The sequence below is a fragment of the Panthera uncia genome, chromosome X, assembly GCF_023721935.1.
Source record: "Panthera uncia isolate 11264 chromosome X, Puncia_PCG_1.0, whole genome shotgun sequence".
NCBI lineage: Eukaryota > Metazoa > Chordata > Mammalia > Carnivora > Felidae > Panthera > Panthera uncia.
Window position 1 is genome coordinate 1334472 of NC_064817.1, and position 11790 is coordinate 1346261.

The 11790-nt window shown below is 51.6% G+C and overlaps 1 protein-coding gene across 2 annotated transcripts in view; it reads right to left on the minus strand.

Annotated features, from left to right (window-relative positions):
• Positions 1 to 11110, minus strand: part of ARSD (arylsulfatase D) — a 24006-nt gene extending 12896 nt beyond the window's left edge. The window contains exons 1-3 of one of the 2 annotated variants that reach the window (XM_049643339.1): positions 11036 to 11110; positions 9264 to 9413; positions 2610 to 2731 (exon numbers count right to left, since the gene is read on the minus strand). In XM_049643339.1, the coding sequence (XP_049499296.1) occupies positions 2610 to 2731; positions 9264 to 9413; positions 11036 to 11079 (316 nt within the window). In that variant the 5' untranslated portion in view covers positions 11080 to 11110. Of the gene's footprint in view, positions 1 to 2609; positions 2732 to 9263; positions 9414 to 9847; positions 10264 to 11035 lie in introns of those variants that run through there. The other variant, XM_049643341.1, reaches the window with a different exon arrangement.
• Between the last annotated feature and the right edge of the window lie 680 nt (positions 11111 to 11790).

Below are 11790 nucleotides of genomic sequence, written 5' to 3' on the forward strand. Positions count from 1 at the left end.
CCATCATATCTCTCTATCCATCCATCATATCTATCTATCTATCTATCTACCTACCTACCTACCTATCCATCCATCTATCATCTGTGTATCTATCCATCACTTATCCATCCATCCATATCCATCACTTATCCATCCATCCATATCCATCACTTATCCATCCATCCATCCATCCATCTATCATCTATCTGTGTATCTATCCATCACTTATCCATCCATCATATCTATCTATCTATCTATCTATCTATCATCTATTCACCCATCCTTCCATCCATCCATTCATCTGTTTCTGTTTCTGTCATCTATCAATCCATCTATCTACTCATCTATCCATTTGTCCATCTGTCTGTCTATCTGTATCATCTATCTACCTTACTCTCCATCTATCAATCTATTATCTATCTATCTATCTATCTATCTATCTATTTATCTATCTATCATCTGTCCATTCATCATATCTATTTACCCATCATACTTATCTATCTATCTATCTATCTATCTATCCATCCATCATCTATCAATGTATGTATCTATTATCTATCATCCATCCATCCATTCTATCTTACGTATCTACCTATCATATCTATCTATCCATCTTATCTATCTATCCATCCATCCCTATTTCTATCTATCTATCTATCTATCTATCTATCCATCACACTTATCTATCTATCTATCTATCTATCTAGTATCTATCATCCATCCATCATATCTATCTATCTATCCATCCATCATATCTATCTATCTATCTATCTATCTATCTATCTATCTATCTATCATCTGTCCATTCATCATATCTATCTATCCATCCTATCTATCTATCTATCTATCTATCCATCACACTTATCTATCTATCTATCTATCTATCTATCTATTATCTATCATCCATCCATCATATCTCTCTATCCATCCATCCATTATATCTATCTATCTATCTATCTATCTATCATCCATCCATCCTATCTATCCATCTATCTTGCCTATCTACCTATCCTATCTATCCATCTTATCTGTCTATCCATCCATCCATCCATCCACCCATCCTTATTTCACTCTCTCTATCTATCCATCTATCCATTCATCATATCTATCTATCTATCTATCTATCCATTCATTATATCTATCCATTCATCATATCTATCTATCTATCTATCCATCATATCTATGTTTCTATCTTTCTATCTATCCATCATATCTGTCTATATCTATCTATCTATCTATCTATCCATCCATCCATCATATTTATCTATCTATCTATCTATCTATCCATCACCCAACATATATTCTATCTATCCATCCATCCATCCATCCATCCACCCATCCATACATCATATCTATCTATCTATCTATCTATCATCTTTCCATGATCTATGTCAGTGTTTCCAACCAAAGACAATTCTGCCCCCCAGAGAATACTTGGCAATGCCTGAAGGTATTTTTGGTTGTCACAATTTGGTGGGGAAAGTGGGTGCTACTAGCTTCTAGCATGTGGAGACCCGACCCCTAATCACACAGAATGTGACTATGTTTGAAGATAAGGTTTTAAAGAGGTAAAATGAAGTCAGTAGAGTGGGCCCTGATCCCATAGGACTGGTGTCCTTTTAAGAAAAGAAGATGAGAACACAGACACGCACAGAGGGACGACCACATGAGGACACAGGGAGAACATGGTGTCTGCACGCTGAGAAGAGAGGCCTCAGGAGGAACCAGCCTCAGCCCCACCTGCTTTTTGGACTCCCAGCCTCCAGGACTGGAGAGAAAATTCATCTCTTTTGTTTAGGCTGCCACACCTGTGGCGTTCCATGTGGCATCTCAAACAGCCCAATACAACAATATTCCAATACGTGAATATACCAGGTTATTAACCCACTCTTCTGCTGATGAACTGTCTCCGTGTTTGCATCTTACAAACAGTGCTGCTGTGAACGTTCTCATTCCATCTTTTGTAGAACATGCCTGTGTGTCCATATTGGGCACATACTCAGGAACTGCTGGGTCACAGGGTACGCATGCATTTAGCTTAAGCAGACACTGAGAATCAAATCAGGGCCCCTTCCTACATCCTTGAAGTTCATCACACCAACCTCTTCCTTGTCCTTTTCTGACCCTGACCCTCTTGCTTCCCCCTTATAAGGACCTTTGTCATGACACTGGACACCTGGATAATCTAAGATAGCTTTCCCATCTCAAGATCCTTGATTTAATCCTATCTCCAAAGTCCCCTTTGCCATATAAAGGAACATTCATCACTTCTGGGAATTACGATGTGGGATCTTTGGGGACCCTCATTCAGCCTCCTATACACTCACCCAGAGCCTGTCTGAAATCATGACTGCACGTCAAGATTGACTAAAATATTTAGACAACTAAACACAATGTCAAACATAGTCAACTACCCTTGGAGAGTTTCAGCCTTTGAATTCCCAGTCGACCCAATCATTGCATGACTATATAAAACACAGTATTCTTCATGTAATTACAAGGTGATGCCTCTGCAGATTATATTTGCACCATTTCCCCTGGATCTCAAGCATCGCTAATAATATTGAAGATGAGAAATGAGTGGCGGTAGGTAGACATACCCCTTTCTCGATTGTCCCAACAACACCGACCTGATCTGAAGGAGTGTCTCCCCGTGAGGAAGGAAGATCTGCTCGGGGTGCACAGGGGGGCGGCTGCCAAGTGCTGGGTGAGCCTCACGCCTTCCTCTGCAAGCCGGTCAATATTGGGTGTCCTGAGCAAACCACACAGACAATCACTGTCAGGACGGGGACATGCATTCAGCTTATGGGGATCCATGCACTGGAAAGTACTGGCAGAGTGCATTTCTATAGGTTTTAGAAGTAGTTGCATATGGTGTCTTGCAGAGGCAGATGGACCCACCCCCAAAACAACCAGCATGAGCACATGCACTGAGTACTGCTTGCTATAAAAGATGCGGGGCCCTTGTCCTGGGGTCCTCAGCTGGAGCCCAACCCACTACCTGTATATCCAACATCTGAGCCCACTGTGTCACCAGAGGGTCTTGGGGGTCAGGAACAAGCTTACCCTGATACCCATTGCTGCTCTGTGAGCATGCTCTGTTCCACATACAGGAAATGGTCTTCCCAATCGAATGGGGACAAAGTGCCCCTTTCCTGCCTAGACCACCAAGTTTTTGCGCAGATGGGTTATAAATAGCAGAGAGCAAGTGGATTAGAGAGAGAGAGGACGACATGAAGACCAAGACCACTGGCTGGAACAGAATCTGCAAAAGCCAATACCTAAAACTTCCTTATGGGCAAGTGGTCCAAAAGCCAATGACCTCAAGGTGAAAGGGACCTTTGGACAGTATTGGAGGCATGGGTGGAGGACTTCCTAGCTGAGATGAAGATTATTGGTGGAGGATTCTGGGAGTCGAGTGTGGTCCACAACCATTATCTACAGGGGAGAAGAGCCTCTAAAGTTCCCTGTTCACCCAACGCTACAGGAGGATCAGGCTGAAGTGACTGTGGCTTTGTTGAGGGGGAATGGGAAGCCCCGGGCTGAGTCATGGCACAAATGGGCGCTATTTTCTTGTACATAAGGCACACCCCAAGCCCTGTGACACTGACTGCTTGCTAGTGGGGGGTTCCAGGTGTCCCAGAGGGTCTGTGTCCATAGGTTGTATGGACAGAGGATAGAAACAAGAAGAGCTGTGAAGGAACAAGAGGTCAACTGAAGGACCTCTCTGAGTTGGTGGGCATCCCAAAGTCCTAGTGTGGGTTTTCAGCTTCAAGAACGTGAGACGAATCAAGACCACCACCGTGACCATCCTCTGAATGCTGCACTAACTAAATACCTTTCTTTCTAACTCGAATGGTGTTTCACCTTTTGAAGAACACATTTTTAGTTTTACTTTTGCTTTTGTTTCGGTCCCTTTGATTGAACATGGTACATGTTGTCTGAAAAAAAAAAAACATGAAAAATTAAATGTATTCGTCAAAACCCTCAAAGCCAGTGAAACATAAAGGTAAGGGCAGGAGGATCGTTTTCAAAAGATGTTCGTTGTTAAGGTGTAAACTTCTGAGCTGGTATAGTAATATAATCATATGATGATTTTGGGGGTCATTACAGTGAAAAGCTGCATTTTTGGACACCCTGTGTTATCTTTAGCCCTGGCGATTTCTCAGCCAATGGAGCGATCTCCCCGTTTGCGTGGAGACAAGCAAAGTTTGCAGGTTGAACCCCTCACCCTTGGTCATGGAGCTAGAAAGTGCCAAAGGAGGGCTTAATGCCAAATCTGTTTCACTTAAAAAAAAAATCCAGAGTGTGCCGTACGGGGCATTGTGACTCAAGCATCTTAGATATCGGGGGTCACATCTTGTATGAGTCACGGATTATCTGATCGTTTACAACCACCCGTGCACTTTGTGACCGTGGCAGCCTTTTTCCTGATCGCTTTGTTCCTGTTTGAAGGCAAGGAGTGCCCCTCACCCTCTTGTGTGTAAGCTGATACCTGAGCTCCATCAGCTGTGACTTCCAGGCCCTCCCTGCCTTCCCAGAAACCACAGGGGAAGCTCAGACACCTGCTCCTCAGGGCAACTGCTGGGGCCCTGCCAAGGCTCTGTTTCCAAAGAACAGCTGTGTCAATGTCATTCAAGATAGTTCTGGCTGCTTTTGACTCATATTTTAATTGCAACCAACTGAGATATAACTGTTGTTGTTAAAAAGCACCCATTCTGTACTCATGCTGGTTGTTTTCAATAACCCAATTATAGAAATTTACTTTTCTTTTTTTTTTTTTTTTTTTTTTTTTGGCTCAGCTATGAACGTGATTTGCAAGGGGCTTATAGGATTCTACCAATTAAATATAATTTTGTTAGCATTGACCTATTTTTCACAGTTGGCAAAAAGTTCTCTCCAGTTTGATACCCCAAAGTCCAACTATGTATCTATTATCTACAAATTTATGTATCATTTATCTATCCATCCTTCATCCATCTTTCCATCCATCTATCCATCCATCCACCAATTTTCCATCCATCCATCCATCCATCCTTCCATCCATCCATTCATCCTTCTATCCACCTGATGAGGGAGCATAAGGCGAACTGAGACTCGGCACACAGCTCCCTGCCCGGGTGGGACATGTGTGACGTTCCTCAGACACCCCTTGATGCTCAAAAACAAAGCAACGGAAAGAAAACAAATGGTTAACTGATCGAGATCACAGTCATGCAAGACAGGAGTCTTGATCAGTTTAAAAATGTCTTAGTACATTACAAGAAAAAGGCAACCCTATCAATAGCCTCATCTCCAGAACCCTATAGACTGTTTCCTGGAGTCCCAATATCACCCTCCCCTCCATCATGATGTAGGGAACAAAGGCAAGAAGGAAATGGTAGATATAATGAAATTTCCTTATAACCTACAGCCCATTGACAGATACTTGAGGTAAGTACAGAGTAGAACATTTCTCCAGGAAACCCCTACCTCCTAATGTTAATGCCTTACTAGAGGAAAAACCACCTTAACTTGACAATAGCAAGGTCTCAGCTATCTTAGGAGTCCTCTTTAGCATATCAAAGTCCTTCTGGAGGCCTCCCTTTGCTTTTACCTCCCCCAACTCCATAGTATATAACCAGTCACTCTTCACAACCCCAGTACAGCTCTTTCTGTGGGTCCTGTCCTGTGCTTTAATAAAATCACATTTTTGCACCAAAGATGTCTCAAGAATTCTTTGTTAGCCATTGGCTCTGGACCCCACCATCACTCCAGAATCCCATAACATCTCTCCCTCCTTCCATCCACCTTTCCTTCCATCCATCCATCCATCCATCCATGTATCCACCCACCCATCCATCCCTCCATCCATCCAGCCCGCCATCTGTCCATCCATCCATCTATCCATCCATCTATCCATCACATCCAGCCAGCCAGCCAGCCAGCCATCTGTCCATCCATCCATCCATCCATCCATCCCATCCAGCCAGCCAGCCAGCTATTCAGTCTCTCCATCCATCCATCCACCAATTTTCCATCCATCCATCCATCCATCCAACCTTCCTTCCATCCATCAATCATTTGTCTGTCTATCTCTTTTCTATCAAGTATTTATCTCTTACACATGTTTTTATGTTGTGGAACAGAATGTAAAACACTACAGGTTTCAACCTCAGCATGGAAATCTTCTCCTGCAGAATGTCATTCCTTCACTTGTTAAAAGATAACCTTAAAACAGGAAAAATGCTTATATATATGTGTGTGTATATATGTATATAAAAGTTGATTGCCAAATGCAGTCTTACAGTATTACTCTCAAACGCCTTTCATTTTTTACACATCCTTTTTCTTTTAACTAGGCATTCCAAAGCCGGGTTGGGGTCACAGAGCCAGTCCTGGGACTCCCTTTTCTGTCCTGACCTCCTGTGCCCCCTCAGTGCCTACACACTCATTACACACCTCGTGGGTTCTCAACGTCCCTTTCTCACGAGGCCAAGTGTCTGGGATATTGCGTTGCCACCATTGAGTGTCCTGTACGCAGCGAGGGAGAACCGGTGTTTCGAACAGGCAGAAGTGAGTCTGGACGCACCTCTCTACGGGGTCCTCAAGGTCTGCTCCGTCCATCAGAGATACCTCGTAGTTTCATGTTTTAGAACAAAGTTCAGCCCACTATGGCCAAATCTGGCCCTAGCTCTGTTCTTAGGGGTCCCCGTGGAGCTAAGAACTTTTTAAGATGTGTCACAAGTTGGAAAAAATGAAAAGGGAAGAAGGGAGGGTGTGAAACACAGATCCGGTGTGGCCCACACAAGGTACCGGAGTGCTGTGTGGCTGACCCCTGATTTAGAACGCGAGCATCTTCTAGCGTATTTAGACACGCGCACCGAACGCCGAGGCGGCTGGGAAGAATGATATGGGGCTGATTTACTACCGGAGGGAGAATGGCCTTGTGCCAGATGGGTTGGAGGGATTTCATCGCAAATCACTCAACAATGAAGCGAAGGAATGCAACCACGTCGCCGTGAACCCAATGACAGTTTCTCTAAATCGGGGGGTTCTTACACAAAAGTTAAGTCTTCTAGGGGCGCCGGGGTGGCTCCATTGGTTCAGCCACCCCGGCGACCCTAGAAGACTTAACTTTTGTGTAAGAGGTTGGAGGCCCAACTCTTGATGTCAGCTCAGGTCATGATCTCACAGTCCGTGAGTTCGAGCCCACATTTCGTACAGACGGACCTGGAGGGGCACGGCCCCCATGTCTGCAAGAGAACATCTTTGTGGGCTAATCCCAGGGTCTGGGTACTTTTGTTAATTAGTTTCTTTTTTTTAAATATATTTTTAAGTTTATTCATTTTGAGAGAGAGAGAGTGCATAAGCAATGGAGGAGTCCAACGCAAGACTCGAACTCACCAACTGTGAGATGACCACCTGAGCCGCAATCAAGAGTCGGATGCTTAACGGACTGAACCGACCAATTTCTTCATGGCGGTTTTCTGAGCCCCAAACCCGCAGGCCACAGAAGGTCCCGAGGGGTTAGGGATGCATCGTATGAATCCCGGGGGCCACGATTCAGTCCATCACGGGAGTGGGGGACGATGGTTAAGAGAAAGCAAAGGGTTCCCTGGAGGCATGAAACTGTCCTAAACTGGTTCGTGCCGATGGATGCCCATCTCTGAAGATCCGGAAGCCAATGAATTGTCCACGTTCGGTGGCTGAATCGTCCGCCCTGCGCGGGCTCCGCGTGGGAAAGAAGAAGCATGAACACAGGGGTTTCTCCTGGTGCCGGACAGGCCGCTCGGAAAGAGGGTGGCCCCGGTCTGTGTAGGTCAGCCCTAAGGTGGGCACCTACTGCAAGGCGGACGTGTGTGAATCTGCAGGTGGCGGTGGTCCTAAAGGAAATGCTCACAGAAGGAGTGAGATGCTTTCTTCCCTTTTGTCCTTCTGCACGGAGCCAAGCAGGCAAACGTGCCCCTGGGAGCACGCACACCCTGAATACGCACTAAGCTCCCTGCGGTGGATGAACCACAGCCCCGGGGCAGATCGGCCCAGTCTTAATCCCCAGTGTTTATTTGTGAATAGGAATTTACCCTGGAGTGGGGACTTGAGAGATGTAACTAGTTAAGGATCTGAGATGAGCTCATCCTGGATGAGGGTGGGCCCTGAATCCAATGACAGGTGTCCTTGTAAGAGTCAGAAGAGAGACACAGACACAGAGGAGAAGCCACGTGAAGGTGGAGGCAGAGACCGGAGGGACGCGGCCACGAGCCCAGGGATGCCTGGAGCCCCAGAAGCTGGAAGAGGCAGGAAGGACCCTCCCCTGAAGCCTTGAGAGAGAGTGTGGTCCTGCCCCCCTGGATCTCAGGGGCCCTGCCCTGTCTGGATCTCAGCGGCCCTTCCCTGCCTGGATCTCAGCGACCCTTCCCTGGGTGGATCTCAGTGGTCCTGACCCTCCTGGGTCTCAGTGGTCCTGCCCTGCCTGGATGTCAGCAGCCCTGCCCTGCCTGGATCTCAGCGGCCCTGCCCTGCCTGGATCTCAGGGGCCTTGCCCTGCCTGGATCTCAGCAGCCCTGCCCTGCCTGGATCTCAGTGGCCCTGCCCTGCCTGGATCTCAGTGGTCCTGCCCCTCCTGGATCTCAGCAGCCCTTCCTTGCGTGGATCTCAGCGGCCCTGCCCCTCCTGGATGTCAGCGGCCCTGCCCTGCCTGGATCTCAGTGGCCCTGCCCTGCCTGGATCTCAGCGGCCCTGCCCTGCCTGGATCTCAGCAGCCCTGCCCTGCCTGGGTCTCAGTGGCCTTGCCCTGCCTGGATCTCAGTGGTCCTGCCCTCCTGGATCTCAGCGGTCCTGCCCTGCCTGGATCTCAGCGGCCCTGCCCTGCCTGGATCTCAGCGGCCCTGCCCTGCCTGGATCTCAACAGCCCTGCCCTGGTTGGATCTCAGGGGTCCGGCCCTGCCTGGATCTCAGCAGCCCTGCCCTGCCTGGATCTCAGCGGTCCTGCCTTGCTTGGGTCTCCACAGCCCTGTCCTGCCTGGATCTCAGCAGTCTGGTCTCCCGGATGGAGAGAGAATACAGTCCTGTTGTCTAAAGTTCCTCCTTTAGGAAGGAGGCAGCCCTAGGACAGGAATACACCCACTCACCCGAGTGCCGTGTTGTTTGAAAAGTTTGGGATCCTGCTTCCCTGTGTAAAAGCAATTTTTCAGTGTTCAGATCTGATGCTCTAAGGAATCACCACCATAGGCAGATGTTAAATGCATCATTTGGCCAAATACACCCCCCACCACACAGGCAAACACAACAGCTGGACTGGGTACCTCAGGGTATTGTTTCCATAGCAACCAAGATCCCCAATGCCAAGATCATCTGCCATTATCAGTAGAATGTTGGGTTTAGAGGCATTTGCTGCTTGGAACCCCGAAGTCCTCAGAAGCAAACTGAGACCGAGTAGAACCCACCAAGAGTCCCTGGAGACAGAAACAAAAGGGGAAAATTAGGGGTTGGGACTGGGAGGGTTAGGGGAGTGACATTTCAAAGCAGGCTGCTGGGGAGGCTCGAGCATCTCCACCAAATTAGGATTCATCCCAAGGGCCTGCATCTGGGCCCTGGGTTCCTTTCGTCCTTGCTTTGCAACTCCCCCCCCCCAGAACACTTGAACTCGCTAGGGTCTGGTTGTGAAAGTTAGGGTCTGCCCGAGTGAGGTTTCTTCCCGTGAATTAACCCAGGCCCGTCCTGCCGACCCCTTGGTAATGAGGCCACTTCTGTGAGGTTCTTTCTAAAGGACTTGCGTTTAGGGCCTCGCCTTCCAGCCTTTCAGGGTGCCAAGCGGGCCCGGGTGCGCCAGGCGTCCCACAAGCGACCCCGCAGGAGGGAGAGGGTCTAGGCAGCCGGGGCAACTTACATTTCAAAAGGCAGAATGTGGGATTAAAAGCACCCCAGGCGCGACAGGGAGATGATGGGACCCAGTAGTTACAACACGGACTTGAAACGCATGGCGCCGGGGAGGCCGGGGCGCACCGCTGACCCCGCGTGGAAGGGACCTGGAGCGTCCCCGACGCGGATCCCGGACCCTTCCCGCCCCAGAACCGCGGGGGGCGCCTGGGGGCCGGGGGCGCCCTGATCCCCATTCCTGGCTCCTGGCTGGCAGCTGGAGCGTGCGCCGGGGTCCCCGGCAGGGCCCCCAGGGCTGTCTGGTCCCTCCATTGCGCTCCGGTGCGCCCGCAGTCCGGGGAAGGAACAAGGGGGCAGAGGGAGCGCGACCGGTCGCAGGCGGAACAGGGAAGGGGCGGGCCCGGCGCGTCTTAGAGGGCGGCGTGGTGGTGGTGGCGGGGGGGGGGGGGGGGGCCGGGCGGGGGGGGGGGGGGGGGGGCCGGAGCGGGGCGGGGACTGGGGTTTGGACCGGACGTGTGTCCGAGGGGGGAGGGTGCCGCCGTGCTGGGGCGGGGGGCGGGAACGGAACAGGGTGGGGGATGGGCCGTGGCCTGGGGTGCCAAGGGGCTGTGCTCGGTGGGGACGCCGCCCGGCTGTTGGGGGGGTAAGAGACCCAAGGGGGGGGGGTGGGACCTGTCTCTGCCGTTTGGGGACATGGCCGCGCTCCGGGGGTAGGGGAGGGCTTTGGGGGAGAAGGGGGGTACTCGGGGCCCAGGGGAGTGTCCCAGGCAGTGGGGCGGGGGGACACGGCCGCGCTCCGGGGATAGGAGAGGGCTTTGGGGGGGAAGGGGGGTACTCGGGGCCCAAGGGGGTGTCCCAGGCAGTGCGGGTGGGGGCACTGCCGGCCGCGCTCTGCCAGGGCGTGGCCTGTGAGGACGCTCTGGGTGTTCCCTAGCCTCTCGAGGCCCCTCCCTCCCCTCCCCTCCCCTCCCCTCCCCTCCCCTCCCGGCGTCTTGTGGCCTCCCCCCGACCCCCCAATAAGGCTGGCTCTCGGGTCCAGCAGCCGACAGCCGGCGGGAGGGGCCTCCAGCTGCGTTTTAGAGGCGCACCCCCGTCCGGCCCGCCCGCCCGGCCCCGGACTCGCGCTCGCCCAGGTGCACCCCCTCCCCCAGCGCCCCCATCTCCGCCCCGAGTGGCCGCGTCCCCGGGCCCCGCGCACCTGGCAGCGGGCGCGGCGCGTCCCCTCCGAGCCCCGGGTCCCATGGCCGCGCGCGGGCCGGGCGCGCAGGACCTTGTCCCCAGCCTGCCCCTGCGGGGACCCGCCCCGGCAGCTGAGCCCTCCGGGGAGCAGGGCCGCGCCCCGCCCCAACCCGCTTGATCCGCAGGCGCCCGGGGGCCTCCGGGAATTGATCTCGGAAACAGGTTTTCCGGGGTCCCGGCCGCCTCCGGGCGGACACTCCCCGGAGACTGGGGTGCAGGAGGGGAGGGGATGGTTCCTCCTGGCTGGGCCTGGGCACGGGGAGCCTCCGGCAGGCCTCGGCCAGCGACCCCCGCTTTCCAGCGAGTTCCGGAAAGGTCTGGGGACTGACGGCGTGCGGGCAGGCAGGCAGGATGTGAATGCCAGGGTCCTGGACGCAGACTCCTACTCTGTGTCCAAGTTTGGGGGGGGGGGGGGGGTGTGTGGAGAATGTGAGCGGGGCTACTTAGTTCCCGTGTTATCCTTCCAGCTCAGTTCTGCATTTGGGCAGATAGGAATTGGGAATGAACGTTCCCCGCTAGCTTGGGAGTGGGCCTAGTTTGCCCTACTGCCCGCGCCTTGCTGGGGGGCTTCCGGCCTGCAGAGCTTTGAAAGAATACATTTCTGTGGTTTAAGCTGCGTCCTCCGTGGTTCCTCGCAGATGCTGGGATCAGGGGAGGGTCACAGGCGGGGACTAGGTGTCTGTGTGTGTGCACCCACAGGTAGTTGCGCACGGA